Source organism: Danio aesculapii, chromosome 17 (assembly GCF_903798145.1).
Source record: "Danio aesculapii chromosome 17, fDanAes4.1, whole genome shotgun sequence".
NCBI classification, from domain to species: domain Eukaryota; kingdom Metazoa; phylum Chordata; class Actinopteri; order Cypriniformes; family Danionidae; genus Danio; species Danio aesculapii.
In genome coordinates, this window is record NC_079451.1 from 7,468,958 (window position 1) to 7,495,414 (window position 26,457).

At 35.7% G+C, this 26,457-nt stretch overlaps 1 protein-coding gene across 1 annotated transcript; it reads left to right on the plus strand.

Moving 5' to 3' along the window:
• Positions 1 to 465: 465 nt before the first annotated feature.
• Positions 466 to 23,029, plus strand: cdan1 (codanin 1). Its single transcript, XM_056477474.1, has 28 exons — positions 466 to 543; positions 3,596 to 4,266; positions 6,136 to 6,312; positions 6,389 to 6,579; positions 8,693 to 8,812; positions 9,704 to 9,782; positions 9,863 to 9,983; positions 10,060 to 10,169; positions 10,263 to 10,352; positions 10,845 to 10,920; positions 11,010 to 11,215; positions 12,644 to 12,776; positions 12,850 to 12,993; positions 13,085 to 13,251; positions 13,328 to 13,409; positions 16,420 to 16,509; positions 16,609 to 16,663; positions 16,775 to 16,908; positions 17,001 to 17,104; positions 17,207 to 17,356; positions 17,715 to 17,778; positions 17,911 to 17,989; positions 19,123 to 19,331; positions 19,960 to 20,067; positions 20,164 to 20,227; positions 20,317 to 20,477; positions 22,387 to 22,494; positions 22,581 to 23,029. The coding sequence occupies exons 1-28, from the start codon at positions 466 to 468 to the stop codon at positions 22,674 to 22,676; spliced, it is 3,867 nt and encodes a 1,288-aa protein (XP_056333449.1). The 3' UTR covers positions 22,677 to 23,029.
• The last annotated feature ends 3,428 nt before the right edge of the window (positions 23,030 to 26,457 follow it).

Sequence of the window (26,457 nt, forward strand, 5' to 3'; positions counted from 1 at the left end):
TAACCAGTGTCTTTAATGATTTTAATCACCGTAAACATCATGTTTTGCAAAGTAAAAAGATGCTAGATATATATCATCAATAGCATATTTTGATCACCAGCGGCTACATTCTGATACAAAATAGGTGTGAAAATGAAAGTTATACGCGAATTTACAATTGTTTCTTCATAAACTGATTTAGAAGAAATGCCAGTTTATAAAGAAATATAATTAATAAATATAAAAATTATTAAAAATTAATTACAAAACTGCATTTCCCGTAAAAATTTCCAACTCTGAAATAAACTAATGTCTTAATTTTATTAAGTAAAAGAACCGAAGTGGGGGGATCAAAAGTGTCCTCTGAACCTTTATTTTGAAGTGTTGTCAATGTCGGTGGCGTTGTTGAGGTTTGCGCGCGCTCTGCTGCTCAACCAATCGCGCCTCAGACAAGAGTCACGTGACTCTCATGCTCCTCAGAGCAGAATGGCGGCTCTTTTGGAATCGGTGCTGCAGAGTAAAGTGGAGTTAAGCGAGGCTGTGCTGTGGCTTAAAGGACGACATGTAAGAGTTTTTACAGCACCCGTATTTCTGTCTAACGCTCTGGTGTCTGACTGTCATTGCCTAGCGGACTGTTAGAGGGGTTGTTTACTCAAATTCTGGCAGCTAATCTTACAGCTACGTTAGCAAACAAACATTAAAAGAGTCTCTTTATTATATATTCCAATGTGAATGTTTGTTTATGATAGATTTCAGTTTTAATTCTTCGACGATAGCTAGTAAAGCCATAAATAAGCTTCTAACAGAATGCTGGAAGGTTGTCATCTAAAAGTTCCTTTTTACAAATGTTTTGGCCAATGTAAATACTCCAAAATGTTATGGTTATTATGATATACATCATTATATTTTTAGGATGATTCAATCCTTGTTGATTTTTTTTTTTTCAGGATTGTGACATGCTTTAATGTAATGTAAATGCATTGTTTTACAGTTCAGTGTTATTTTTAAACTACTGTAGTGTTTATTATTTAATGATTTAAGTTATTCATGTGTTGTTTCATTATTTATTTATGCAGGCTTTCTGCCAGTTTCACTAAATTAAATTGAAAAGTTTTCAAGAGCATTATGAATGAAATTTTAGACTAACAAGGCTAAATGATAAGGATTTTGCAAATATTAACAGTTTTATTGATTCTCAGTCAACTCTGTAAAGAATCAACATTTTACCACATTAACAAACACAACCCAAACAAATCTCTAAGACTTTAACGGCCCAACTTGGCCATCAATAAATACAATTTAAAGCCTCTATCTTTATATAATGAAAAGAAAATTAAAATACAATTAAAAAAAAAGAAAGAATGCTAAGGATTGTTCTTGAATATCCCAGTTGGAAAAGATTTTCCCTTGCCCTGTCTAAAAATGATTGTAATTTACTACATTTGAAAATACAATAATAATAATTTAATAATAAAAATATTGGTCAGGTCAGTGTCATCAGCAGTAAATAAATTGAGAACTTTAAACAAAAGTTACTGTAAGGAAAGTAATTCAATGCTTTTTTTTTTTTTTTTTTTAAGTTTTATTGATATTAGGATTGTTGCTGATTGTATGGGTGTTAATGGCCAGAATGGGTAGCTATACATAAACAAAGAAAATTAGGACCTGTTAAAAAAAATCCTATAACACAATATTTCAGGCTTTTTAAGACCTTATTTAGATTTTGAGACTTAAGACTATCTAAGACCCCACAGATATCCTGTAATACATAATTTATTAATATTTCCCAAAAGTTAAGTTTACAGTTTTTATTTAGTTTACATTAGCTATAGAGTTCAATCGAAGCAATAGGTTTTTTGTTTTTTGCTGGTTGATGCATGTGCTGAATTTTCCTTGCCAATCTTAAGCCAATTGTAATAATTTTTTTGGTTCAATTTAGTATTTCCACAACCCTACTTGGTCCCACCCTGATCCGCAATAGGTTTTAAAATACAAAAAAAACCTTTTAAGAAACATTTTATTTCGTTTTTTTTATCATTTTAATATTCAGAGTAATTTCTGATTGAGGTAAAGTTGGTTTTATATTCGCACATTTGTTTATTTTAATGGTCTCTATATTGTTTACCACTTTACTGTGAGTATTGGGTCTGAAATGGCATGCAAGAATGACTTCAAAACAACATTAGCACTATTTAATTGACTGAACAATGTTGTACTTTGATAGTCATTGGCTGTTAATAAGATTTCCTTATTCAGAATTTGTAAATAATACTTTTATGAATTTATATTATTAAGGAGAAAGTGTATGTGCGAATATAAAACCAACTTTACCTAAATTATTTTTGGTTAACAATTTTTTCTTTCCCCCATTTTAGCTTAATTTCAGTTACTGACAACAATTGACAGTGGTTTAGGTTTTAAACGATGATGATGATAATAATATTAATAATAATAATAATAATAATAATAATAATAATAATAAGAAGAAGAAGATAAAATTAACACAACAAGGTTGATAAAATTAGTTTGAAACACCCATTAAAGTTGTTTTGTGCTGTGAAAGCAAGTGAATATTTTAGTGGATTTACAATATTTAATGCATGTCGTACAATTTCGCACAATACATCTCATTTTACATTATTTGTTACATATTGAAATAATTCTCATTATTATGACAATGCAATTTAGCATACATTGTTTAAATATGAATGTGTTTTGTTTGCTGAGGTATGTAAATGCTTTTACCTATGCCTAATATCCATGTGTTTGTTTATTGATGGCTGTCATCAAGCCGCGACCCAAATTTTTAGGAACTATAATATAATTTTAGGAATTATAATTTATTTGTTAACATACACAAGTAGTGACAGCTAAATCAGAAGAAAATCACCAAGACTTGCAAATAAACAATATTTTATTGCTGTCAGTTAACAAAATGTATGCACTTTTGTGATGCCCTCAGCTCTTGGAGTCGTCTTTGAAAAGAAGTTTTTTTTTAGAAGGTTTCATGCTCTCTTGTGAGAGCACCTCACTACATATGACACACTAAGGTTTTAAGCCTTTTTTGTCGTCAATATATGTAAATCCGTACTTTACATATTCGAGGTCGTACTTGTGCTTCAACGTATTTGCTGCTATAATTAAATAAAATTTCACATGTCAAACGGTACGGTTGTTGCGTGCGCATTTCGAAATAAAAGTCCGGTATACGCAAAATAAGTTAAAAATTAAACTTTTGTTGTTGTTTTTTGACCACACACTTCACGACCCACTGAAAATGTTCCCCACAAGTTGAGAAACACTGATATAGATAATTTCATGTCATGTTATTGGCCCTTAAACATTTCCTGCTTGTTATCAAACTATTTCAGAACTGTAACAAGAGGCAGTTCAAACATAACTTAATGTTAAAACAGCTATCATAACATTATTTATCAATATGTGGCTCTTTTGGATTCTCAGAAGCTATAGAAATTAAAAATGGAAAACAGGAAATACGTTGGGACCATTGTTTTTGTTTACTTCCCTCAAAATGGTTTATTTATCATTCATTTAAATGTAGCATGTGTCTTGGATCATGACTTCAATTTAGTGCTTTATTCCCTTGTGTTTGCAGGATTGTGAATCGCGAAACTTTCCATCTAGGGTCACCAAAGAGGAGTTTGTGCCTTTCCTTTTGAATTTTTTGCGGGACCAGAGCAGTCAGACATTAACCCATGGCCCTGCCACCCCTGCTAAGACCCCCAGCACCTCCAGATCTGTCAGGATTCAGAACTCCTCAGAGCGGAGAGTCAGCAAATCCACACCGGTCCAGGGTCTGCGCAGTGCCAGTCGAGTCCAGCTGTTTTCTCCTGCCGTGTCTACGTCCCCGGGGGGTGGGAGGAATGACCAAGACACCCCATTTACAGGCTCTTATTGTTTGAGTGGCATCAGTGCACTCAGCAGCCCTTCCTTCAGCTCAGTCTGGAGTCCTGCACCCCGTAACAGCCCTTCTGAGCGCCGCTCTGCCCAGCGGCCCAGTCTGGGAGACTTCATGACGTCACCTCCAGAGACCCAGCCCAGTCCTTCTGCACCGCCACACAGAGGTCGCAGGAGGAGTGCCGGGTTTGGTGGTGGGACGTCCAGCCGGCAGACAGGAGCTCGTGGTACGGTCTCAGAGGAAGGAGGTGGCAGGAGGAGTAGAGGTGGGGGGAGAAATGACTCGGTGTCACCTCAGACACAGGTGCAGCTCAACTTCAATAATTTGGAAGACTTTCCTCCAATGGCTGCCACCCAGCCTTCACCAATGTAAGTGAGGAGGAGGTGACGAATACAAGTAAAAAAAAAAAAAAAGTGTCCACATTATAATGATAAAAAAAACATATAATAATAAGTTTAAAACGCCTAGATATCTCTTTATATTGAGCGTTCATTTGTTAACAGGAGTCAACTATATTGGCTAACAAAATAAAAATGAAAAGCATTTCTACAGCATTTATTAATCAGTTATTATTAAATTCTACATTTAGTAATACAGAGTTAATAATACTGAGTTTTTATTACTTTACATTTCATTCGTTTTTTTCCCATTAATGCACCATGAGCTAGCTTGAAAAAGAAATGAACAAATGTATTTTAAGTAACTAGCAATAACAAAGGTTAATCAATGCTGTAAAATTATATTAATATGCTGCTTTATTGAATAATTTGTGCGTATTAATTATTGTTGCAAATGACATTGCATTGTAAAGTTTTAATGGATTTTATTGCATTTAATAAAGTTTTCTATTAAAACGAGTTTTAAATGACTTTTTAAAAACATTCATGTAATTTTTACTGAAAACATTATGCTTTTTTTCATAATTCTTGAAGTATATGTTATGTTATCTTTAAATTAAATTTATTTATATTTATATATACAGTCTACAGAACAAACCATCGTTATACAATAACTTGCCTAATTACCCTAACCTGCCTAGTTAACCTAGTTAAGCCTTTAAATGTCACTGAGCTGTATAGAAGTGTCTTGAAAAATATCTAGTCAAATATTATTTACTGTCATCATGGCAAAGATAAAATAAATCTGTTATTAGAAATGAGTTAATAAAACGATTGTTTAGAAATCTGTTGAAAAAAATCTTCTCTCCGTTAAACAGAAATTGGGGAAAAATAAACAGGGGGTCTAATAATTCAGGGGGGCTAATAATTCTGACTTTATAATTTCTTTTTCATTATTATTTTTGTATCATCCTTATGTTTCAGGTAATGTTTCTGAAAATCGTTAATATATATATTTTTATTATATAGAATTTATTTATTTATTGGCTATATGTTCATCAGAACATATTTATTTTACGTCTTACATATTTATATTGTTAGAAAGTCTGCTTTGACACAACTTCCCAGTCATTTCGCAATTGTGCCAATGTAAGAAAAAAGATGAGGACGTAAGTTTTATTCCAGAGTTGTAGTAACAAAGTACACGGCAGTACCTTAAGTTCATCGGAGTCAGAATGAACCCTGAACATTTTTAAACTCAAACCTTTTATACTGTTTTAGATGTTGCCTTTAGACTTGCCTTTAGATGTTAATGAAGTTGCTCCTTGTCTGTTGACGCAAATGTTCTCTATCTCTCCATGTTAATGCAGTTTCCACATCATTGATGAGATGGTTCTCTGTGCCACATCCTCATCCCCATTCTACAATTGTTACCATTTGGTCAATATGTGTGGTCACCTCAAACAATGCAGAGACAAACTGTTGACTGCTCTTTTCTGTCATTATTTAGCCCTTTGGAAAATGAGCATCAGTACACCATTTAGAGTGGAAGTTGGGTCGAGGCAGACTCATTTCAATATGAAATATTCTTTATTATAAATGATTAATTTGTGGACATCATAATGTTTATAATTCATTTGTTCTCTTAATTTTGTATCGAATACATTAGCATGTTATATGAAGTGACTGCATTGCACAACAACAATCCAAGATTTCATTGAGGGGATCAGATATCACATTACAGTAGACAAGAAAAGATCAATATAATCGTTTTTTTTTTTTTGTGCAGATTGTAATATATATGTGAATACAAGTTAGCACTATGATAAATACTTGTAATATAAATAAAAATAAAAGACAACAATATAAATAATCAAAACTTTTATTTGTTTTTTGCAGAGCACCCAAACCTTCACGGAGAATTAACCCAACACCTGTAAGTGCGGAGAGGCCGAACTCTAAACCCAAGAGCTGCTTCACTTCCACCCCGCTCAGCCTTCCTGCCAGCCCTCCTAAAATACCAGAGAGCAGTCCTCACAATCTGCAGGAGGAGAGAGAGCTGCTCAAGAGAGAACGGTGTGTTGGGGCTGTTAGTTTCAGTTAAATTTCTGCTTTTCTGTTCACACTTAACCATAACACGTGTCTTTTCTAGGTCTAAACTTGCCCAGCAGACTAGCTCTCCACTAAAAACCAACACCGACATTTGTACCCCAACCAAAACAGTGCATAGGCAAGGCTCAAAAGTGACCCCTGATTCCCAGTTGCCTTGCCCTGACCCTGACAAAGTGACACAGAAATCAGAGTTGGATCTCCTAGCTGGGCTGTATTGTGCCTGCATTTCAGGTGAGTGGCCTGCAGAGGGTGTCGTGTGCTGTTGTTTTTATTTATAGTTGATCAAAGATTTTTTTTGTAAGTGTGTCATGATTCACAACTTGGCCGTTAACATTCATGAATGATTTCTAATTGATTAGTTGAATAAAGGCAATACATGAATCATGTAGCCAGCCTGGTGAAAGGGTGGGGGGAGGTCTTTTTTCTCAAGAGGTGGAGTTATTCGCCTAATTTTCTATTTAATTATGAAATTTAAACACTGAATTTAGGTGACATTTTAAGCACTATTTTTAGCTGCATTAGCTTGTTGGATGGTCATCATAACCACACTTTTTGATGTACTAAAAATATTTCCTAATTATTTAGAATAAAGAAAAATTACATATTTTTTTTAATTTTATTTCATCATATAACATTATAAAAAAAGTTTTAAATTCAAAGTCAGAATTTGGCCATTTAAATAGTAAAAAAATCTGAAACATAAAAATAATACTTTAGATTCACGTTTTTAATAGCTTCTCTTGTAAAAGTGCTTCACATTTTTATTGGTCATGTTTTCTTTCAAGAATAAGGTCCAATATTTAGATTAAAAGATTCTTGTCAAATGTTTTCTCTTTTTTTAAAAACAATAGTAGGCCTACAGTAGTGAAAGATGACTTTGCTTATGTCAGATGTTTTCTTGCACAGCTGGATGTTGGACTCTTGAAAAATAATTGTTTGCATTGACCAAAACTGATTAACTTAAGTCACACCAGGATAACTGCTTGGTTATTTTCACTATTTATTATGGCAAAGCAGTCAAAATAGGACAAATGAGCTCATGAATGGGACAAATTCTGGACCTTTGTCAGCGAGGGGTGGGTCTTCCGAACCACTCGAAACCCCCCTGACTACAGGCCTGTAAACCATTGAAAAAATTTAGGGTGAGTAAGAATTTTGAAGAGAATTAGCAATCTACAAATATTATGCATAACCATTTAAAAAGATTTTTATTCTGCAATTTATGTTTAACTGTATTTTTATATGTTAAATATGTTTAGTTTTATATATTGCTCAAAATGAACATAAATACATTTACAGTGTTTAAAAATGCCGTTTTCATAACGTTTAATAGCTGTTGATTAAAAAAAATAAATAAAATGTATTATAGTTTATTTTTGTAAGATGCTTCATCGCTAAACTGTACTAATTGCAAAAACATGTTGGTTGGATGATTAAGCTAATATTATCATTGCTTTACAATTATCTTTCTGTCATTAATTCTTCGAGTTGTTTGTTTGCCATGACAGACGTTTCTCTAAAGTGAAGCCCTGGAAGATTGAAGATACATTTAGAGTAGCTCTGGAGATTAACTTAATGTGTATGTGTCCTCGGATACTGGTACAGGAGACATTTTCTTTTCTAGCTGCGTTTATCTCTGCTGCTATGTTTTAAACTGTTAGATTAATTTGTATTGAGAAAAGCTTATTTAGCAAATTATAATTTTGAGTCCAGGCATGATCATACGGTCTATAACAGATGTCAAATTGGATATTTTAGGTTGACACATTCATATTTATTAAATAACGAAGAATCACCTAAATGTAATAACTGCCAGACTGCTCTCACCATCAAACATATTTTGTTGGAATGTAGAAGTTTAAATTCCATTAGACAAAATTTTTATAAGGAGAGTACTTTGATGGACATTTTTAAAAACGTACCACCAGGAAGAGTTTAACATTTTTTTTAATCAAAAATAGAACCGAAAAATCATATTTAACTAAATAAATTTTTGTGGGATTTTTATCTATTTATTTTATCTATGTAAATTTTATATATTTGTCTAAGTAACGTTTTTTAGTATAATACGAATTAGTTTTTATCATGTAATATTTTAATTTATATCCATTTGGCCACGAAATAGCCATAAGTTGCTGATGTGGCAATAAATATGTAATAAATAATAATTTGTATTGAGAAAAAAAATATTTTAATGATTTTGATATGTAAATAGTTCTGGTTGAGTCCCTCACAAATGAAACTTTTTTCATCACAGAGAGAACTGCATTTTTTTACAATATACCAAAATGTAAAACATTATTTTTAATTGTATTTCACTTTTAAAAATGTGTTATACTTCTAGAAAACCTGGTTCCATGTATCTTCCTGGAGATGTTTTTCGTGCTGCAGCTCTTGACCTCTCGTGGTGTGTCTGGGTCTGAATCTGCAGAGCAAGCAATCAGTGTTGGTGAAGAAAGTGCAGGTTGGTTTGATCACAATCTACATCAATATTTTAAAACATGCTTAATTTTTGAAGAATTTTGTCTACATTTACATGTGAAATCATGCTGAAGAGATGTCAAAAAGATCAGTCGTTTCATATTCCCTCCTGTCAACACGCTAAGCTAATAGAGTAGATTTTTTAAAAATTAATTATGCGCTTGATTATGGTTTTATAACATTTCTTTCATATTGAAATTTTTATTATTCATAATAATAATAATAGGTTTGCTATTTTATAATGTACAATTTAGCAGTAATTTTGTAGAATCTTGCAGGTAAGTATTAATTTGTCAATAATTTTTAAATTTATTAATATTTTCTTGTATATCTTTTTATAATTGTATTTTTTTATTATGTGATTTGCTCATATAAAGGCAAACAGGAACTCATTCTATGAAACCAGCATTGCAGTTATTACACAAATAATAATAATAATAATAATTTGAAAAAATAGTTGACGTATGATTTTTCTTGCAGGGCGTTCTTTTTGAAAACTATTATTTTAAAAAAATGAACCGATCTCTGAATTAATGCACTTTCAATGCCATTTGGAGGTGTCCACGTTGCTGAATACTTATGCATCCGCCTTTTGCTTCTCTCCTGACCTTGAATATATAATTGGCTGAATCATAGAAAAGCTGAATTAAGATGGTGTGTAGGGTTAAATCGAGATCGCAATCTTTTTTCAATGAATTGTGCAGCCCTAATAATAATAATAATAATAATAATTATTATATTAAAAAATAGTTTAAGTATGATTTTCTTGCAGGGCGTTCATTTTGGAAATTATTATTATTTTTTTTCAATTAACCAATCTGAATTATTAATGCTGATTAATTTTTTTGTGTCTTTTTCCTTTATTGCCTTGTAGATGTTCTGGAAAAAGCTTACCTAGGAAATGTCCACAACTGTGTGTATTTTTCTGTGAGAGTGTTGGAGAAACAGTTTGAGTAAGTATGACTTTAGTGTTATTACTGTGTTATTACTGGTCATTCTCAGAGTGTCTGACCTTTTCTTTTCTATTTGTTAGGTTGGTGTCACACCTAGATAAATGCACATTACGGCTTCTGTCTGAAAATGAGAGAGTGGGGACCTTCTCCTCTTCTCTTAAAGACTGCTTGGCAGAAGCTCAAGACAACTGCGCAGCTAAAGTAAGCATTCGTTAAAAAGCTACCAGTAAGTTCTTTTTTTGAAAGCTTATGCTGAATAATGTTCTTCATTTGTTAGGTACCTCCCAGTCCACCTTTATTTGTTCATTCAGTCCCATTCCAGCCTGCTACAGATAACCGCTCTAATTTTAGCAGCGACAAGGCCTTCCACACCTTTAAAAAGCAGAGGTACGGTGAACACCACACATGTTTTATTTGGCAAATCAGTTGCTTACATGTACATGGTTCATGTTGTGTGTTTTTGTTCTTCTTCTGTTAAAGGGATGTTTTTTATGGGCTCATCAGAGAATGGGAGGACTCTCATAAGGAGCCTGGATGGGATTTTGAGGCAGCATTAGGCAACAGAGTCAGGTAAAGTCTATATATACACATAGGCACAACAGTTGTGATATTGACCACTAATATCTTATGGTAATTGTTTTGATCCTGATTTCCATATTGACCACTAAAGCTGTGGTCACACTGGACTTTGTGTGTGCAAAATTTTGTCGTACGGCGCTGCAAAAAGGGGCGGGAATAAACAAGATGATTAGGCATTAAAAAAAGCTAGCGATTGCTCCATGTTTTAAATTTCTGTCCAGAGAGATCCTGTTTTGATCCTCGATTGGACTCACACAGTCAAGTGATGGCATTTCGCAGGTCGTAGTTCACCAAGCTTGAACTTTGCACCTCAGTGACCTGCGAAACTTAACGCATGACCCTGCGTTTCCGGTCTGACGCATTCGCGTGCATATGAATGGAAGTCTATGGGAGGAAAAGCCCAGTGTGACCGCAGCTTAACATCTTATGGTAATTGTTTTAATTTTGATTCCCATCATGAATTCTTTCAATTTTCACACGCAGGATGATGGTCAGTCAGCTCACAGCAGCAGGAAGCCAGTCTCACTTTGCTAGACTCTTCCAGAAGCAGCTGATCCAGGTGGGCCACAATGACTGATTACACACCCACTTCCTTCCTTCCTGTCTTGAATTAAATGATCATAGATTCTTGTTGTTCTTTTCATCTAGATGTGCAAGGGCCCAAGTGTGCTGGGCTCCTCCAGTGATGCCCCTGACGCTGATCTGCTTGGCCTGCTGGGTGCGGACAGCCTGGGCCGTCTAAAGCGCCTACAGCAGCGTCTGGTCCAGCCTCAGAGTCTAATTGGTCCCTGTCCTCCACCTTCCTTTCCTGGACATCAGGAGTTCTTCAAGGGCTTTCTTCAGACAGCCAGCTGGTAAATGTCTTCATCGCAGGTCTCATGATGTCATCATTTAAGATGTACAAGTCCTACTTCAGCTAAGTGAATTGGTTTGAGAGCGGTTTGTGTTCCTGTATTGACATTTTCTGTACAAACAGAAAGTGTGCATGACTTGTCCATTTGTAGAAACTCTATCTGGTCTTAACCTAGTGTGCGCTATTTCCATTGGAAATTTGAGCCAGTGACATTGTTCTCTGTTCTCATACTTTCAAGCTCTATTTATCACCCTTCACTAACTAGCAGCTTTACTTTCATTTTTTTTTTCTTTTTTTAAAAAATGCAAAAAAATATTCTTGTAAAAATTCTTTACATGCAGAAGCTTTTGAACTTTTTTGTTTACCAGCTTAAAGCATATTTTGTCTGTAGTATACACTACCTGACAAAAGTCTTGTCGCCCATCCAAGTTTTAGGAACAACAAATAATAACTTGACTTCTAGTTGATCATTTGGCATCAGAAGTGGCTTATATGAAAGGAAAAGGCCTCTAGATTACGCTTATTTTATCATAATAAAATATGATCATACCTTGATTTAATTTTTTTAAATTATTATTTAATTAAGACAGTAAGGTCTGACTTTGCTTAGACAAAAGTCTTGTCACTTTTTTGTCACAGAAATAATGTACAGTATAGAATATAAAGTCATGGTGCAGTGGAAAAAGAATTAGTATTGTGTATGACTCCCATGAGCTTGGAGGACTGCATCCACACATCTCTGCAATGACTCAAATAACTTATCAATAAAGTCATCTGTAATGGCAAAGAAAACGTTCTTGCAGGACTCCCAGAGCTCATCAAGAGTCTTTGGATTCATCTTCAATGCCTCCTCCTTCATCTTACCCCAGACATGCTCAATAATGTTCATGTCTGGTGACTGGACTGGCCATTCCTGGAGCTTCTTGACCTTCTTTGCGTTCAGGAACTTTGATGTGGAGGCTGAAGTATGAGAAGGACCGCTATCCTGCTGACTTTGCCCTCTCCTGTGATTTGTAATGTAATGGGTAGCACAAATGTCTTGATACCTCAGGCTGTTGATGTTGCATTCCACTCTGCAGAGCTCTATCACACCCCCATACTGAACGTAACCTCAAACCATGATTTTTCTTTCACCAAACTTGGCGGATTGCAATAGACCTTCTGCAGTATTTGTGATGATTGGAATGCAGTTCAACAGATGATTCATCAGAAAAACTTACCTTCTGCTACTTTTCCAAACGATCAACTATGAATCAAGTTATTATTTGTTGCTTTTACAACTGGGATCAATGACAAGTCAAGACCGACAGGTAGTATGATTTTGTATGGACAGTCTGAAAAATCCAGATTAAAAGGCACGGAACTTGGATTAGAATTTTATTATCATCTTTATGATTGTTGGTTCTAATTCCCGTCTTCTTTTTACTAGTTGCCAGCTAAATCAGCACCTGAAAGATGGTTTGTGTCAGCAGCTGCTTAAGCTGGATGAGGTGTCCATCCTCGGTCCAGATGCCAGCCCTGCCCAGGGAGAGGAGACTGCTGATGGAGACATGGAGCAGCAGGTCAGAACAAAATGTAAAGTAACCCAAAATACTCAAAAGCTTTGAATGGTTCTAAAATCTATTTTTGATTCAGGATGAGAAACAACGATTCTCCTCTGTGCTGCTCACCGCTCGACTTCTGGCCAAGTTTTTGGGTTTCATCACTTTCCTGCCTTACCAGACCTCTGAGCTTCCTTCAAGAGACATACAGGATGCTGCAGTTTCTCTGCGGAGCAAGGTATGCCCTTTATAAAGGCAATATTTGTTTTAATTGACCTAAAACAGATATTTTCTTTAAGACTCAGTATGTTTCATGTGTATATCATCAGAGTTTTCCAGTTCTGGATGTGTGCACTGTGCTGAGGAATTCAGTTCATCGTAGACGCACAATTCTCACAGTACCTTGGATGGTGGAGTTCTTATCCATGCTGGATTACATTGGACCATTTCTGCCTTGTTACAGGACCGCTCTGTGCCTTCTGCTCCAGATCTACAAGCAAGTTTAACTCATACTTGGCCGAGATTATTTCTGTGTCTGAATGCACTGGTCATTGTTTATTTGGATGTTTCAGGAGGATGGTATTGGGTCGAGGAGGAGAGCTGTGCTACATGAATCAGCTGCTCATGGTTGCAGTTTTAGGCTGGCTCTTCCAGGTGAGGGGTCTCTTTCAGTAATCCTGCAAAATTAACTAAAATGAAGCTATGATATGGCCATTTGGGATTGTTAAAGGGTCATACAAAACACTGTTTCAGCTGCAGTTCTGTCTATACACAGTTTTACTGCCAGTGTATGCCTTACGGTTTGGGTGATGAATGCATCTTTCACTCTGTACAAGATCTCACAGAGATAGGTAGCTGACTACACCTGTGAAATGTGTCGGCGCCAGTGGTTTAGTGGTGAGTGCGTCGACACATGCACTTCGGTGCTCACGGCAACCCTAGTTCGATTCCCGCCTTGTGGTCCCATGCCAATCCCTCCCCTCTCTCTGCTCCCCATGCTTTCCTATCAATAATTTCTACTGTCCTATACATTAAAGGTGAAAACCCAGAAACTAATTATATATAAAAAAAAAGAAGCTGTGAAATGTGTGGTTGAGATCACCCATAAAGTAAAGGACTTGAAGGAGTGTTGAAGGGGTAGGAGAGAGACACACCAATGTTTTTCATCATCAAGCAGAAGGCTATTGCAACTCAGCAAAAGCTTCTACAAATGAGACATTTTAATATGATCAAATGTATAGACCTGTCACCTGGTGCTGTAATTTATTAGACTGCAAGCTAACGATTGGATATTTAAGATCTTTCCACTCCTGGGTTTGGTAAAGTGTGTATGAAGTTCCAAGGCATCGTTTTTTAGTATACACTATTGAAGATAAGAGCTTTCATTATAATTGTTAGGCATTATAGACCTTTTTCTTTGAACGCAAAATTACCCATTATGCTTTGCGTGTATGTTTAAGGAGAATGCTAAGAACTTTCGGCGAAGAGCTTAGAATGACCAAGAGGCGACACTCAAAAGAACGTTCCATTGCAACAGCAGTGCCCAGCAACAGCCCCGGATTTTGGAGTGAAAGCGGTCGGCTGTCCATCGGATCGTATTGCTGTCGCGATGGCAAGCAGCTACTTTTTTATTTATTTATTTAAAAAGCGCATTAAAGCTGAGATACAACCTGAAAGATGACAATACAACACTGATTATCACAATCATTAGCACTTTTAATAGTTTATTTTACAGACTTATAATACGCTGTTGCTTTATTCAAATTTTCATTCCAAAATGGCCACCACGCCATCTAGTAGCTGTTTCCCAAATCGCACTTGAGTGTCGCCTTTTGGTGATTCTATGCTCTTTGCTTCCGGTCAGCAGCTGATGAGTATAAACAGTTACATTTGGGCAGCTTTGAAAAAATAGTTTTAATCTATTTTATTTGCTTTTACTGTCTTTACGTGAATACTGCGGTCGATCAGCGCCGCCTTCTGGACTGATCGTTTTAAAAAATGTGATCTAATATGGAAAACAACTGCTGCCAGGTATTTTTTGTGAATATTTTAGTGAATATTTTCTCTTTTTTGACACTGTTGGACTTCTCCTAGTCCTCCCAGGTTAAAACATCAGTCAGAGGCTTTAAATAAGTTTAAACAATTTAATTAATTAGATGAATTAAAAGAATCAAAGAACAGCAACACAGGCAGTCTGTGTCAGCTGGGCACACACACCCTCGTCCCCCTATATTTATCGTCGTCTCTCTTCAGCCCAGCCCAGGGGCACTTCAGTAAGAAAGATCCTCCATCCAGATCAGTTCAATCATCAGTTGTTAGGGAGAACAGCAAATCTGCACAGAAAAAGTTACGCATACACATAACAGAGCCTGCAAGAGAGTGAGTCTTTGTCCCTTCTGTCCGTTATTATTCCTGTAAATGAGCACACTCTGGAAGAAAAGATGTAACATTCCGTTGATAACAAGTACCGAGGTACACGAAGACACAGCTCTTATGGAGCAAAATTATATGAGGTTAAGCACATAAGGTTATATGAGGATGAACACATCAGCATAAGTTCATGCAATAAGTTAAAAACAGAATTAAACTATTAATGCAAGGATTAGTCTATATCAGGGGTGGGCAAACTCAGTCCTGGAGGGCCGGTGTCCTGCACAGTTTAGCTCCAACACTAATCAAACACACCTGAACAAGCTAATCAGTATCTGCAAGATCACTAGAAATCTATAAACAGGTGTGTTTGATTAGAGTTAGAGCTAAACTGTGCAGGACACCGGCCCTCCAGGACCGAGTTTGCCCACCCCTGATCTATATGCATAAGATGAAATTAAAATCATCAAACATTCCTTCAACACACAGGTAGCCTGTACTGTCTCACTAACACATTGATTTAATAAATATCACAAAGTGAAAATAAAGTGCCGTTTTGCAATGTTAGAAAAACACAAACCGTGGTAAATACTACAAGACACAAACTAACTAAAAAAACATAAATGGCTCCCGATTAGAATCAACGAGCAAATTATGTTAGCCAGAATAGTAGCAATAATGGACTTTTATTGGTAGTTTTTGGAAATTGCATGGCTTAAATACCTGCTAGTTTCATGCCAGTAATATGGCTTGCTCTTTATAGTGCAGTGAGGTGTTTGTTTGTGTGTGTGTGTGTGTGTGTGTGTGTGTGTGGTGTGTGTGTGGTGTGTGTGTGTGTGTGTGTGTGTGTGCGCGCGCGCATTGAAGAGCTACGGAGTACAGTATAACAGCTGACAGGTCGGGTACACTGGCGCTGTATTTCAGCATCTGATCTGATGGCAGACACTGAATTAGGAGAACGCTTTTCTCTCGCGCTTGAACCGCATCTGACAGAAGCGTAAGGCTTTAACACACACTTTTCAAAATCAAAGTTGTGGATCACAAAAACACTCCGCAAGCCACCCAAAACGGTATTGAGAACCATTTTCGGATCAAGATTTACCAGTTGTAAACGCTGCAAACGGAAGTTCTTAGCATTCAGGCAGACGCTGGTCGCTATGGCGGCCTCCATGCAGCAACGAAGAAAAAGGTCTAGAGCAACTGGCCAAATTATGCTGCTTTAAATTAAGAGATAAGTTATAATCATGTCATATCCTTCTGTAATTTTAATCTTTTTTTTTTTTCTTTTTTTTAGATTCCAGTTTTCCCAGAAGATCTCTTCTTCAGTGCAGATCTAAAGGAAGAAATGAAAGAACTGGAGAATAAATCAAGCTCTCAGGGGCTGGTTAGTTGATCGCTGAGCTTCTGCTCTGGAGACGTGAAACAAAAGTTATGCTTTTTATTTCCATATTAACAATAATGATATTTTATATGTACTTTTCAGGACACTCTCCCATTAGTGGACCAACAGCTTCTCTACACTTGTTGTCCGTATTTGGGTAAGAGCGAGCTCTTCTGGAAAAGAAATGTGGTTCAGAATAATGTACTGCACGAAGAACTGCATTTTAATTGATAGTGATTGAGTTATCTTTACGTCATTCTCTTTGAAGGGGAGTTTCGTAAACTACTTGCTGCTTTTGTGGCTGGAAGCACATCCAAGAGTGGAGGCTTGATTCGCAAGATCACCCCCACATCTGCAGAACCGAGGGGTCCTTCGACCACACGTTCACAGCAGAAACTTCAGGTAAACTGCCAGCAAATGTCTTCCATCTATAGTATAATCGAGAGTATGTTTTTCATGAGAGTTCATTAATGATTTTGCATAATTTAACATAGGTTGACCTGGAACAGGCCTTTTTTCACAACCAACCCCCTTCTCTCAGGCGTACTGTAGAATTTGTTGCTGAGAGGGTCGGCTCCAACTGCGTCAAACACATTAAGTCAGTCTCCCAGCTTTTTGACCCTTTTTCTTTGTTGGTCCATGCAAATGACTTCATATTTGCTTTCCATCATTTCATATTTCCTAACTTTTTGTTTGGCAGGGCAACACTTGTGTTGGAGCTTGTGAGAGGTGGTGAGAAAACTCTTAAGGATAGTTTGGTTATGGAGGGCGCTCACACTGCCAAGCTAAATGATTCAATCTGTGCTCAGCTGTGTGATGCGGGCATGCAAGCTCTGGAGAGAGCAACCAGGTCAATGGCTTGCTTTTTTATTCTTTTAAGTATTTGGTAACACTTTATTTTGATGTTCCATTTGAATATTAGTTGACTATCTGCTTAATATCTGTTGATACTGCTCCTTCAACAGGCATTTAACTGACTATAAGAAACTTTGCAAGTACATGTCAACTTACACTAACCCTAACCCCAACCTAACAGTCTACTTATAATCTAATGAGAATTAGTTGGCATGTGGATGCAATGTAACTTAAATTCAACAAACAGACCCTCAAAATAAAGTGTGACCAAGTATATATTTTTTATTACAGTAAAACAAGTTTTCTGGACCTGTTTTGATCCTGATGTCTTTTGTCACATCATGTCCTGATAGGTTCTGCAGTGAGAATGCTCCAGGAGCTGTCCGTGTTCTTCTTCCTCTGGAGACCTCTCCTTCTGTGAGTAAAACAGTCAATATTCATTAGTTCAGTCCATTAATACTCACCTATTTCATGGTTAATTTTGGAAAATAGGCTACATGATGATAAATAATTTGCTTTGAGATGTGATTAACATGTTTTGTGGTTTAGGTCCTGACCACAGCTGAGAGCATCACCACTCGTTTGGCTACAGAAAAGGCTTGCAGCTGGCTGTCCTCCAACATCTCGAGTAATGAAACTAATGATGTTTGAAAATAGACTTACAGTGCTCAGCATATATACGTACCCCCCTCACAAATCAATTTTTTAAATTCATATTTTTAATAGGAAGCTATACAATATTATATTTGTGCATATACGTTAGTCAGTACTAAAGCCAAATCTGGAGCTTATCTAACAAAATAACTTACGATAACGGTCCAAAAACTAGTCCACCAAAATTAATATGTTATAGAAAAATATTAAATACGAAGTAAAAAAAAAAAGTACAAATTTAGGTGAAATTTCGTAGGTTGTAATTTTTTTTGTTATATTTTGCTTGAATTTAATTGTATTATCTTTCAATTTCTAAATATGGTTGGTGACTAAAATATTATTTTAGTAAATATATCCGTCTGATAAATCGGTTTTGTTTAAATGCACCAAAATACATTGCCTATATCCATTGAGAAATGAATAAAAATATTCAAAATGGGGTATACTATAATGCTGAGTACTGTATTATATATTTAGATATGCTACAGATGTATTACATTACATAGTATGTTGTTTTTTTTTCCACACGTTGGACAATCAAATTCGCTAAACAGTGTTTTCTTTTCTTTGACAAGGCTAGCAGAATTTGCATTGATGTTAAATAAAAGGAAATCCATTTAAATGTTTCAGCTAATTGTAAATTAGTTGAAATCTAAATGACTAATAATGAAGTTAACAACATAATAGTCATTTTAAAAAAAATCACAGGGAAACCCCGCGGCATATAAACAAACTCATGATTCAATAAATCACATGCCAATGAAAATGACATGCGCCAGTGGCACCTGTACGTCAGATGTCATGTCGTATGGATATGCTATAGGGTTTGGCCTGGGCTTTCATTTATAAACGCAATTTTACTCCTCATAATTTTTTATTTGGAATAATTAAAACATTCATTCATTCATTTTCTTTTTGGCTTAGACCCTTTATTAATCTGGGGTCACCACAGCGGAATGAACCACCAACTATCCAGCATATGTTTTACTCAGCGGATGCCCTTTCAGTTGCAACCCTGATATGCTACAGATGTATTACATTACATAATATGTTGTTTTTTTCCCACACGTTGATCTGAACTTTTTTTTTTATATGTATAACTCCTAGCACTGCTAAAGAGGGAGTGGAAGAGTGCCTTTGAGAGGGTGATGAAGAGTGTGCCCTCATCCCTCAGTTTAGATGCTGAAGAGGCTGAAGGATTAAGCAGGAGTCAGCAGGTCCAGAAGAGTGCCTCAGGGCTCAGTGCTGGGTCCACCTGTGTTCCAGGCTGTGCTCATAAAGTTCCACTTGGATCAGAAGTCATGATTGAAATTAAGGTGATAATTGGTCAAATTTGCTAAAACTGATTCATCGATAAATCTATAGTTGATATGATTTGATTGATACGAAGCACAATTTAATGGTGAGAAATACCTTCACGAATATGCTAAAAAGAAACGTACAATCAAATTCGCTAAACAGTGTTTTCTTTTCTTTGACAAGGCTAGCAGAATTTGCATTGTTGTTAAATAAAATGAAAGCCATTTCAATGTTTTTAGCTAATTGTAAATTAGTTGAAATCTAAATGACTAATAATAAAAATAAGTATCTTGTCAAATAACTGAAATAAAATGCTTGTTGAAGTACAAACATGCCTGAATTAAAAGCTAAATGGAAATATTTTAAATGATGCAATAAAAACAACATATGAATGCAGCAAAAAGGTGAATAAACTGAATTTAAATAAAGAAATATGCAAGTGAATAAATGGTTAAAAAAGAAAAAGAGCTAATTCAAAATAATTATTTATAGTTACTAATGCTAATATAGCTCTGACTATCAGTACATCTTTGAAATTAATTAGTTGGTTGATTAATTAAATTTTCTGTCTTACTATAAATAATAGAAAATTAGTAGCAAAAAGTCAGCAAGTCTAATTTAGTGTAATTTTCTCTGATGTTTCAGGATGTTTTGAGTGTTGCTGTTGGACCCAGATCTGATGCTGAGGTTTTCACTGTTCGTCAGATTGAGTCTGTATTGGACAGGGTGGGACAAACACTTGGATGCCGAAAAGTAATCAGACCCCCATACAGAACACTTGTTATCCACAAATTAGTGTTTTTTTAATAGTTTTTCTTACTTTCTCCTTTTGTCCTGGTGTATTTCTAGCGTCTCTCTCCAGTGGTCGAGCAGATGCTGTTGCGTTGTACTGTTCAGCTGGCCTGCAAACTTGGTGAGCGAAATTGAGAACAGTACATAAAGTCAAATCTGATCATGATTAATATCCTTGTGTGGATGTTTGTATCTGTTTTGCATGTGAAGTATCCGGAGAGCTGCCGCTAGTGTCCTCCGCTGAGAGTAACAAGAGACCTGATCTTCTGGAAAGGTTTCTGGTTCTGTGGTCTTGGACTCCCTCTCCACCTCTGCACCTTCTCCTCACTGAACCCACTTTGACTGCCATATTTACTGCTACCGATAGAGAGGTGAAAGCACTGTGTGTTATTGATGCAGTTTTGCTAAGCTGTTACATCCTTATTTTCTTTGCAGTTAGTCAACATATTGCTTCATTTATTTTTTTATATATTATTTTTGTAGTAACATTATTTTAGTGTTAATAGTGTTTTAATATTCATACTTTTATAAATAGTATAACTGTTTTTTAGTATTATCACCTGTTAGAGTCATTAGTTGTCTTCTATTTCTGCTGTGGTTTCTGCTTATGGTTTTTGAGTTAATATTGGTCAAATGTTGTAAAGTTTTTCCTACAGATAGCAGACAATCTAAACATCAACCACAGTAATTTGGGGTTCTCTTAACTGCCCAAATGTGCACTCAAAGGCTACACAGTTTATGAACCATTTTGAATGTTCAGAAGACAAATTACTTTTTGTGAAGATCCTAACAGATTATCTTCAATGCTTTATCAGATCTCAATGCTTTATCATATCCAAACCAAACTTGGTTTATGACAACTATGACCAGAGTTTACCAGCTAATTTGAATGGAAAGTTGGGTATTTTTGGATTTAACTTCTAGACTAAGCTATAACTTCTGTACTTGGCTTGTGTGTTTAGATTCTGAGCCACACACACTTGAGTCAAATACTTTTCCCATATTGGAGATTTTGGGCAACTGCTATTTTGAATTTTGTCATACATTGAGCTGAATTCAGTGATTTAGAAAGGGTGTCCCAAAACATTTGGTAATGTAGTATATGTTTATGGTGCCTTGAGAAAGCCAACATACTGTTATAATACATAAACTTCTTCTTCTGAGACTAATTTCTATATGCATCTACTCCTAGACCGTTCATATGACTTTTTTAGTGATGCAGTATCTATCGCCCATGCATAAAAACCAATTCTAGCAATATTTTAGCTGATTGTACAACATTTCTATCTATATTGGAGGTGTCAGTGTCAGTATGGTTAAAAAACACTATAGTATTTACTGTAGATTACTATAGTATATTTTCATGTGGGTGTCTGACGACTGAAAATAGATCTGGTAGCTGATATCGCATCCTTTGTTACTTTTTACCTTGCACTTTTTTTTTTTTAACATTTCTTATTTATTTGTTTAGGATATACATTTTCACATTCTGATTCCAATGCCTAATTAGTTAAAATGACTATGATTAAATTAAATATTCTTAAGAAAAAAATATGATGTGTTCTTCAGAAGTGTACTCTTGCACTGTGATGTTATTATATTGTCATTCTGGCATTATATAATGAGTGACATAAAATGGTCTTAAAATGACAATAATACCGTTTATCACAATATATTTTGGTACGATATATCGTACAACAAAAATAAACATTGTGACTGACCTACTCTTATTTTATTGTTTCAACCTTTATTTTAAATCATTTTAGTATGTTTACTTGCAGTAGTTGTCAGTGCATCATTTCTAGTATTTATTAAATTATTTGTTTTATACATTAAATAGTTGAGTTAAACCTGTTACTTGGTTAATGGTTGTTGTTTTATTGTAACAATATCAACGATGTTAATTAAACCGTTTGGTCCCACTTTATATTAGGTGGCCTTAAGTACTATGAACTTGCATCAAAAAAATAAATACAATGTACTTACTGGGTTCATAATGTATTGCAGAACACTTGTGATGCTCTTGAGGTGGGATACTGGTATCCAATAGGGACAGGTTTGATGGTATGCATAGGTTTAGGGTGGGTTAAGGTCCAAGGGATGGTCAAATCACAAATGTAATTACAAAAATTAGTTACAGATGTAATTACATGCAGGTATTTAATCATGTATACAACATGCATTTACACAATAGGTACATTGTAACAAGTGATTAATTTCAGTGTAAGTACATATTAAGGACTATAAAAGGGTGACCTGTTTTCTTCTGTAATACTGCAGAGGACCGACTACCTGTTCCTGATCGGACAGCTAGTAGAGAGAGGTCTATTAGGAGAGCAGGAAGTGGGTACAAACTGGACAAAGTTATCTGCGTTATCTTGGCCAGAGGTAATAATAGCTTAAGTATACCTATTAACTGTAAGAATACAATTCTGACATATCGCTGATGGTTTTTTTTTCTTTGTTTGTCTCAGGAGTCTGTAGAGAAATTTCAGCAGCTATCTTTGGCCACCCAGTGCTCATTGCCACAACTTCCCAACCACAGGGATCTGCTGCAGGTCTCTCAGTGACCACTAGGAGGACAGATGAGTCTTTACCAACTGGACACATTACACACGGAAAAACACTATTATAGTGGTCAATGAATGATTGGTATTTAAACAAGATGCCCTTTAATTCTTATATATATATATATATATATGTGTGTGTGCGTGCGTGTGTGCGTGTGTGTGTGTGTGTGTGTGTGTGTTTTTTTAAACAAAAACAAACTTATTTTAAAACAATTTTGCTGCGGGATCGACTAGTCGTTGCTATTTTGTAAATGTTTAAAACTCATTTTGAAGGTAAATTTCCGAGGGCTTTTCCAGGCTTCATTTATGCTGCTTCACAGTAGAGCGAGATAAAGACCATTCACTGTGCTTGAGTTATGTCATGAAATTCTATTTATTATTATTATTAGTGTTTGTACGTATTGTCAGTTAGTTAGTTATGCTCGTTCGTCTGTTTCTAATAGTCTATACTTGTAAAAAATTTGCACTTTGTTCATGTTGGACGATGTTATTATGTTTAATGCGAAAACTATCTCTTGTAATAAAATGTAACTTGGTGATTTATGTGAGAATTGATCCCATTATAGAAGTTATAGAACATTCCGGTTTGCAAATTAAGCTCAGTCAAAAAACTGATTAATCTGAGGAGCTATTTTCTCTTTACCTTCCTCAAGATCAAGTTTAAAGTTCATTTGATATCAAAGTTTGAGTTTAATATCAAGGAGGCAACAAGACGGTTAATAGTTAATCAAGGCTTCTTTTGAAATGAAATCCAGTATGAAACTGATAGTTTAAACAACAGTTACTAGATACGTTTAGATTTTTATCTAGAATTATGCACAATCCTTAATAATTCATCTCACCGATAACATTAAATTTTCAATCAAATGTTTTGCTAAATCTCTTACAATTCTGTCCCTTTGGTTTGGTTTTCCTCACTATCGGATCAACTTTTTTGGAGAATTTTTTTTTTTTTTAATTATCAAAATATTTCATATTGAATACAAATCTTCATACATGCCTACGCCTAAAAAACTATTGCATTGTCACTCAGAAATTTTTTCAAAAATTAAAAAATTAGAATCAATGTGCAAAGGTAAATCTTGAAAATTAGTTTTTTATTATGTACTCCAAGAATCTGTTTTATATGTTATGTTTTCTGCTGGCTTGAAATTAACATAAAGCATGTATGTCGTTTCAAACACTATAATATTATTATATACATTTATTTAAAAGCTTTTATTATTATGATTATTATTAATTAAGATCTTGTGATGTCAGTAGGTGTCAGTATAAGCACGAGTTTCCAGCCCAGGTTTCTCTTTGCCTTTAAAAGCGTAATTAGTCAAATGACACTTACTATCATGTAAGCATATTGTATTTATTAACAATATGCATATAAAGTTGATTATATAAAAGTGAATAAAATAAAATGTATAAATACAAAATCATAGAGAAGTTCACTTTGTAGCCTACAAACCAGCTGCCGCCATATAATAATCCATCTATTCAGTAATACAACTATACAATAATAAACAACGATCCTCTGACACTTATTGTACCAACAATACTGGAAGTGTCTATACGAATAGTTAACAACATAATAGTAATTTTTAGAAAAATCACAGGGAAACCCCCCGGCATATAAACAAACTCACGGTTCAATAAATCACATGCCAATGAAAGTGACATGCGCCAGTGGCACCTGTACGTCAGATGTCATGTCATATGGATATGCTATAGGGTTTGGCCTGGGCTTTAATTTATAAACGCAATTTTACTCACACATTTTTTATTTGGAATAATTAAAACATTCATTCATTCATTTTCTTTTCTGCTTAGTCTCTTAATTAATCTGGGGTCGCCACAGTGGAATGAACCACCAACTTATCCAGCATATGTTTTACTCAGCGGATGACCTTTCAGCTGCAACCCATCTCTGGGAAACATCCATACACACCCACTAAGGACAATTTAGCTTACCCAATTCACCTATACTGCATGTCTTTGGACTGTGGGGGAAACCGGAGCACCCGGAGGAAACCCATCCGAACGCAAGGAGAGCATGCAAACTCCACACAGAAACGCCAACTGACCCAGCCGAGGCTCGAACCAGCGACCTTCTTCTGTGGGGCGACAGTACTACCTACTGCGCCACTGTGTCCACCCCATAACCAAAATAGTTTATATAAAAATAAATCTTACTATTTCTGTCAGTGGTTTAATAATGGTTTGCTTTTAGTTAGTCAGGTATTTAACAACAGAGGTTTTTTAATGAATTACTGTGAATTTATTTCAGAATATAACATACAATTTTGGAAACCTATTGGATCATTTATTAATGATAATATGCATTTATTAATGATAATTTAAGATGTTTCTGTTACTTTTAAATATATTATTTTTGGTTATGACTGTCTCTACTAGAAGAATGCTTGTTTTGTTATAAAGTTTATCTATTTTCTTTGTACATTTCATATCCACAAATGCAAATTTACTAATACCAAACCTTATTTTCCAGTTTTTTTTTGTTGTTGTTGTTTTTTTGCAAAAGATTAGTCATTATTTAAACATATTTTCATTATCTGAAAATAAGATAACAAACAGAACAATTTCATTTTGTAATGACTTTGATTTATTTACTGTAATTGATTCTTAAACGTCTTACCCTCAAGTTTATATTTCTTTCTTTCACTCTCTTGTACCTTTTTTTTATTGACAATGTAATTCATATTCTTTGAATACAAGTATTGATACAAACATGTCAACTTTTCATTTTTATTTTTTGCATATGCTGAAGGGCCCTATCTCGAGGCTTCAGCGTTAGTTTTCCCTTGTTTATTTAACTGTTCGGGACTTAAATTTGATCTATCTATCGGTCTGTCTGTCTGTCTGTCTGTCAGACTAATTACAAGACACCGTCCCCCAGTATCGACAGCAATAAACATATTGCAAACGAGCTGAATAGGTTCTACTGTAGATTTGACACCTATGACCAGACACCTCACACCCGCCCGGACCATCTCCCTACACGGCCATCAATACCACATCAACACAGCCCGGACCATCTCCCTACACAGCCATCAACACCTCCGCCCCCCCCCCCCCCCCCCCCCCCCCCCCCCCCCCCCCCTCAGATCAGTGAGGATGATGTGCGTCAGATCTTCAGTAAACAGAAGAGAAGGAAAGCACCAGGCTAATCAGCTGGCTCCCATTTTCTCACATATCTTCAATAGATCACTGGAACAGCGCAAAGTTCCATCCTGCTTTAAGCGCTTCACTATCATCCCAATCCCGAAGAAGCCAAAGATCACAGGACTCAATGACTACAGACCTGTGGCCTTAACATCCGTGGCCATGAAGTCATTCGAAAGACTGGTGCTAGCATATCTGAAGGACATCACTGGACCCCTGCTGGACCTCCTGCAGTTCGCCTATAGAGCAAACCGGTCTGTGGATGATGCAGTCAACATGGGTGCCCCCCAGGGATGTGTTCTCTTCCCACTGCTCTTCTCCCTGTACACCAACGACTGCACTGCAAAAGATCCCTCCATCAAACTAATTTTGCAGACGACACTAATGTTATTGGCCTCATCCAGAATGGTGACGAGTCTGCATACAGACAGGAGGTGGAGCGGCTGGCGTTATGGTGCAGATACAACAACCTGGAGCTGAACACGCTCAAAACAGTGGAGATGATAGTGGACTTCAGGAGAAACCCCCCTGCACTCCCCCCACTCACCATCATGAACAGCACTGTGGCTGCAGTAGAGTCATTCAGGTTCCTGGGCACCACCATCTC